We start from the raw sequence: 6,226 nt of genomic DNA, 5'->3' as shown, positions 1-6,226 counted from the left end.
GTCTTCTCTCCCTCCCTCTCTCTCTCTCTCTCTCTCTCTCTCTCTCTCTCTCTCTCTCTCTCTCTCTCTCTCTCCCTCTCTCTCTCTCTCCCTCCCTCTCTCTCTCTCTCCCTCCCTCCCTCTCTCTCTCTCCCTCCCTCTCTCTCTTCAGGTGTTGCTGTTTCAGTCACTACTTCTGGTAACTGGATTGGGAACTTTGTGGTTGCTATGGTAACCCCATTACTTCTTGGTTCTATACTAAAGACGGCTGGTACATTCTACATACTGGCAGGGTTTCTCTTTGCCTCATTTTTATTTGTGTTGCTAACGCTTCCTGAAACAAAAGGAGAGAGTTTAGAGAGAATTGATGAATTGTTTCTGAGACCATGGCTACAGAGGATTAACATATTCTACTATCTGAGGTACAAGTACATGTACTGTGATTTACTGATTTTCCTTAAACTTGCATGATAGACAAGCAGAAATGTGTTAATTATGCATATGCTCTGTTGTGTCACTAGTAAGTAGGTGCATCGATTTACCTCCTGACTGACCACATTATTGCTACACAGCATGTAAACTGATATCACAGTATACATTACAGTGGCTGTAATGTATACTGGAATATGTGGAAGTATGAACAGTAGCAGAGGGCAGTGAAAGGATGCAAAGGGGAAAGCATGATTTGAAAAAATGCACCTGCCATGCCTTTTCATACTGAACTGTAGAAACAAGAAAAAAGAGACTGAATAATTATATTTCAGGCTTTTTCCTATACTATTCAGTAGATCTATTCCTTCTTGTCATCTTACCTATTGTATAGCTCATTTGACTTACAAAACAGTTTCTACAACACTCTTTGGTATATACAAATAGCTACATGAATTGCATTTGGGGCAATGTATTAAAAATGTGCATGAATGTATATTGAAATTTATAAAGACCCCAATACCCCATTATCAAGGATCAAATAATAAGCAATATTTAACCTTTATTCTCTGATAGGTGTTGTTGTCCATGGTCTAATGCTTGTAGGGTAAGGACTGCACAAGAAGAGGACACTGTAGCCATTGTTGGTATAAAGAATGAGAACAAAGATGATACGAGTGATGAGGCTGAAGATGAGTGAGTCTTTAATCATATACCCTCTCTTTCTCTTCCTCCTCCCTGACTTCCTCCCTTCTCTCTGTCTCTCCCCTCCCCTCTTTCTCCCTTTCTTCCCCTCTACCTCCTCATGCTCCTCCTTCCCTCTTTTTCTTCCTCCTCCCTCCCTTTCTTTTTCTCAATCTTGATACTCTAATCATGTACATGTACTGTACTTTCTCTCTTCTCTTTACAGTGAAAATGAGTCACTGATAAAAGATACAGATGTCCTTGAGTCTAGTCTGTCAGCTAAATTTGACAAATAATGGATGAAGCAACCTTTGTATCATTTTGTGTACTGACAGCATTGTTAGATTTTATGATACAGACAGATTTTATTATTAATATTTGCTATTAATTTTTTAAAAATTTCAAGTTGTACAATGTAAAACATTATAATAATAGAACTATGATGTGGGCAACACTTATAGATCTGATTGGCAACCCAATAATTAGATGTGCTCTTGCCTCTTGCTTAGTAAAATGTAATCGGTCAATATAGTAAAGCAGAGATAATGAATACGTAGCATTATTATTCAGTAAAAAAATCTACCAAGATTACTTTATAATTGCAACAATATTACATATATACATAGATCTGTGCGCTCTTGGAGCCTACTAGTAGCTGAGCCAATTGGTAACTGGTGTTTCGGAATAATACATTGTTGACCAGTAAACAAAATGACGAACAAATTATACAATAAACAATACACCAATAGATCTAGTGCAATAAGGAAAAAACTTATACAATATGGAGAACAGAATTTATACAAATAAGTGCAAGTATAATTACGGTATGCTATAAGTATAAGTGGCACTGAGTCACACAACACAGTTTTGGGGTACTTTGCAATAACTTGCCACAACCTAAAAATACAATAGCCACGCAGTCAGTGAATAATTTCACTAACCATTTCTTCTTTTCTGTAAAAGTAACTTGTTTTTACTTCTTGGTCAGGTTCCATTAAAAAGCAATTATCATCTACGTTATTCTTATACCAGACTCTATTACCAGCAATGATGGCTGCAGTTCGATCTGCTCCACTAGCTGTCTCTTGCAGTGGTCCGCGACGAGGAAGAGCTGCCGCTATCAAGTTAGCTCTTGCTTCTCTAAGCCACATTATAAATAACAGCAAAAGTATCATCTTTAACTAAAGACTTTATGGTGGCTTTTTTATAATGGCGTTAGATACCACAGGAGTATGTCTATGGTAACTTAATAAATGTATCACACTAAAGTCAATGATTTCGTATAGTCTACTGACATAAGTTATGAATATCATAATCAAACAATACACACTCTTACGTATTATAAATTCATGTTCACTCTATGAATATCATTACAAAATGTTGACAAATCTGTGTAATTTGACATCCATAGCCCTGAGGCCTGCCATCCATGGATCCAAATGTCAAAAAGGGTGAGTCTATGCGAGAGCAGCGAGACTAAATACATAATGGTGACAAAATAATGAGTATATTTGTGTTAAGAAATCTCTACTGTCTATCATGGAATGCATTATATCAGAAGCCCATACTCTCCAGTCCTTCCTCTAAAAATTGTTTATAGATTCTCATAAATTTTGCTGTGAAGGCCTCAAGATGAAAGATTGCTTTACTACCCAGTTGTGACTGAGCTTGATACTGAGCTGCTAATTGAGTCACTTCAGCTTTCAGTGTACCATCACAGTTAGCAACCAGCTCATTCAATATCCTCTGTAGAAGGAAAAATATTAGAAAATATTAAAATTAGTTTTATACATGTACATGTGTAATCTCTCCCTTTCTTTCAGTAGAAGAAAGTTTTCTCTTTCAATCAAAATTCACTATGAGTCTCTCATTCTCTTATCTTTCTCTCCCTCCCTCTATCCCTCTCTCTTTCTCTTAGTTACTTTAAAAATAATATCAGGTGATATACAATGAGTTAACAGCTCATAATAATGTCCTCTTACTTCAAGTAACCTCAAAAATAAATATGATACATTTTAATTAATTTTATTAAAATGCTTTTGTGTTACAATATACCTCTTAGGACTCTGCTCTGTGATGATCATTGCAGCTGTTTCACGTAAGAAATCCTCCCACTCACAATCAGGGACAACCTGATCATCATTGAAGGGATACCTATCAAGAAGAGAAAAAGAGATAAGGAGGTGAAAGATAGAACAAAAGAGGTACATCTTAATGTATAGTACATACCGTATATAGCACATTATTTTTGGTGGAGTTTTATTTTGAAAATTTGCAAGCAGAATCACCAATATTAAAACCGCCAATCATTAATGCGCATGCTCAGTAATGTACGTGTATACAAAAAATCGCCAAATTAAAAACCACTAATTACAATTTTATAGCAAATCACCAAAATAAAGAGTTGCCAAAATAAAGCACATAATTAATATCATTATAATTCATACCCAACAGATCTGATTAGGTGCATGTGTTTGCTGCATGGCCAATTAATTATTAATCACACAAGTGACACGAGGAATTTGCAGTTCCTCGTCATTAATGATTAATTGGCCATGCAGTAAACACATGCACCCAATCAGATCTGTTTGGTGTCTCAATCATGATTCACTTACTGCTAAACACGACACGCCTCACAAAGCAGTATAGCTTTACGAAGGTTTCTCTCTGACTTCTCTGCAATCCACTTGGCTAGTGTATCTGGTATAGTCAATGATTCTTTATGACAACATACTGTAAGACACTACATATCTACAATAATAAAATATAATTTAAATACTAGAAGAAAGTAAAACATCAAGGAGCTCTACCCCATATTCACACAATCATCATAAAATTAGGTTATTTAACTTTAATATTCAGACGACCCTAGTCACCCTACAGTCATAGGCGGTTGCAGACTTGAAATGTTGCATGGGCTGGGAATTAGAGGGGCACGCAAAGTGCGCCACAATTTTTGGCCACATCCCTTTTTACGTTAATAAAACGGCGTTTTCCTTCATTTTCATAAATTAAGAGTGTGGTCAAGATAGTTTCAAGCATACTGGTACTTCTGACGACTTCTTATGGCTCCTTAAAGCACTGGAAACTGCTGAGATCATAATCAGGGGGTTAGATAACTTTGTTAAGAGGCTTGGTAGTGATACAAGAGTCCAGGAGTTGAGTAATTTGACAACTTGAGTAATTGAGCAACCAAAATTAACCTGGGCACAGCCCGGGCCTGGAACCGCCTATGCCTACAGTAGGTTTTCTATACCACTGCATAAAATTATTTTTAAAAACTCAGAAACACTTATTAACCTCCTAGTAATTGTCATTGTAAAACTGTCCACTTATCAAGTTTTAATTAAGTGAAATAAATCCCACAAAACCTCTACCTTGGTATATAATCTACACTTATTCATCAGATAATGTGTTCCTTACCTCATCTATGGTTGGAGCAGGGACCCTAACAGCCAAACACCTGCTCTTGATGGCTGGTATTAGTTTACTGGTTGAGTTACAGACTAGTATAAGACGACATGTTCCTGTGTATAGTTCCATTGTATGTCTCAATGCATGCTGTGCATCTTTAGTGAGTCTATCAACTTCAGTCAGTACCACAACTGAACAATAAATAAAAACATAATAATAACAATTGTTAAGGAAGAATGGTAATATCGACATAATAATACCTGGTATGTTAATAATAAATAATTTATGTGTCAATAATTATGTTAAAAATTAATATTGTTCTAACATGCACTCCATGGTAATAGCACTTAGAAGTTACTATGTAACAGAAATAGTGAAAAATACTAGTGTCTGTAATAGTAATTGAAATTGAAATTAGAGTTTTAAATACATATGCATGTTCTCAAGTTGTGTGAAAACTTTGAGTTGATTCCCATCAAAATTGAATTCTTAAAACTTTTTACTTTTTGTTCCTGGGCCAAATTTTTGCCAAAACTGAAAAGGAGAGAATTCTCCATTTAAAAATTTTCCTGATACATATACATGTTTTTATGTTGTATAGAAATTTTGAGCTGATTCCGATCAAAATTGCCTATTTTATGAATTTTTAACGCTGCTCCAAAATTGGGTAAAAGTCCCTGTACTATAGTACAGGGTCGTTGGCCAAAATTTGCCAAAATTGAAAAGGAGACAATTCTCCATTTTTATAATTTTTCCTGATACAGTACCGCTCAGCTATAACTTTACTTATCGTACACGACACTAGTGCAGCTTCTCTATACACTCAATGCACACTAGTGCAAGGCACACAAGTAGCACCTGTATCATGTATTTATCATGTACATCATGTATCTTATCACATTCTGTGGAGCATGAGTCTATTGCTGGAGATCACGCATGTAAAAGTAAAGTTATAGCTGAGCGGTACTGTACATATACAAGTTCTTATGATGTGTAGAAAGTTCAAGCTAATTCCAATCAAAATTGAATTTTTTTACAAATTTTTAAAGTTGCTCCAAAATCAGACCAAAATCCCTGTACTAAGGTCCCGAGCCAAATTTTGCCAAAATGAAAAGTTGAGATTTTCCATTTTTATAATTTTTTGCGATACATATACATGTACTTATGTAGTATAGAAAGTTTGAACTGATTCTAATCACATTTGGATTTTTTATGAAATTTTTAAAGTTGTTCCCAAATTTGGCCCGGGACCGTGTACTATAGTACAGGGACTTTAGCCAAATTTTGACAAAATTGAAAAGTTGAGAATTCTCCAATTTTATAATTTTTCCTAATACATATACATGTTCTTATGTTGCGTAAAAAGTTTGAGCTGATTCCAATCAAAATTGAATCGTTTACGAATTTTTAAAGTTGCTAAAAAATCAGACAAAAGCCCTGTACATAGTACATGACCTCGGGCCAAACTTTGCCAAAATTAAAAAGGATAAAATTCTATATTTTTATAATTTTTTCTGGTACATAAGCATATACTTATATTTTTGGATAGTTTGAGCTGATTCTGATCAAAATTGGAGTTACAAACTGCTATAGCAAGTTTACTGACCTTTAAAGTCTTTGTGGCTAGTGTCCAGTGAGTGTGATTGAGCTACTTCTTTCAGTAACCCCATAATGACAACACGATCATGAATACCTGCATCACTAGGGGAAAAGAGAGAGA

At 35.3% G+C, this 6,226-nt stretch overlaps 3 protein-coding genes across 6 annotated transcripts in view; 1 reads left to right on the top strand and 2 right to left on the bottom strand.

The window, feature by feature from the left end:
• Positions 1 to 6,226, bottom strand: part of LOC100639200 (replication factor C subunit 3-like) — a 12,085-nt gene that overhangs the window by 5,498 nt on the left and 361 nt on the right. The window lies entirely within an intron of this gene.
• LOC109585800 (uncharacterized) lies at positions 131 to 1,466 on the top strand. Its single transcript, XM_020001938.1, has 3 exons — positions 131 to 401; positions 985 to 1,104; positions 1,319 to 1,466. The coding sequence occupies exons 1-3, from the start codon at positions 208 to 210 to the stop codon at positions 1,386 to 1,388; spliced, it is 384 nt and encodes a 127-aa protein (XP_019857497.1). The 5' UTR covers positions 131 to 207; the 3' UTR covers positions 1,389 to 1,466.
• LOC100639076 (replication factor C subunit 3-like) overlaps positions 2,376 to 6,226 on the bottom strand; it is a 16,640-nt gene continuing 12,789 nt past the window's right edge. For 2 of the 4 annotated variants that reach the window (XM_020001931.1, XM_020001933.1), the window contains exons 6-8: positions 3,148 to 3,246; positions 3,015 to 3,084; positions 2,376 to 2,838 (exon numbers count right to left, since the gene is read on the bottom strand). In XM_020001931.1, coding sequence (XP_019857490.1) covers positions 2,647 to 2,838; positions 3,015 to 3,084; positions 3,148 to 3,246 — 361 coding nt within the window. In that variant the 3' untranslated portion in view covers positions 2,376 to 2,646. The remainder of the gene's footprint in view (positions 2,839 to 3,014; positions 3,085 to 3,147; positions 3,247 to 6,226) is intronic. The other 2 variants (XM_020001930.1, XM_020001932.1) reach the window with 1 other exon arrangement.

Source organism: Amphimedon queenslandica, unplaced genomic scaffold (genome assembly GCF_000090795.2).
Source record: "Amphimedon queenslandica unplaced genomic scaffold, v1.1 AMPQUscaffold_13008, whole genome shotgun sequence".
NCBI lineage: Eukaryota > Metazoa > Porifera > Demospongiae > Haplosclerida > Niphatidae > Amphimedon > Amphimedon queenslandica.
The sequence above is the reverse complement of the archived record's forward strand: the minus strand, read 5'-3'. Positions and strand labels throughout refer to the sequence as shown.

Bases quoted from the DNA above. Each gene is read 5' to 3' on its own strand.
- LOC109585800 (XM_020001938.1), top strand. From the start codon at position 208: ATGGTAACCCCATTACTTCTTGGTTCTATACTAAAGACGGCTGGTACA. The intron at 402-984 runs GTACAAGTACAT...ATTCTCTGATAG, and splicing joins AACATATTCTACTATCTGAG to GTGTTGTTGTCCATGGTCTA. The intron at 1,105-1,318 runs GTGAGTCTTTAA...TTCTCTTTACAG, and splicing joins AGTGATGAGGCTGAAGATGA to TGAAAATGAGTCACTGATAA.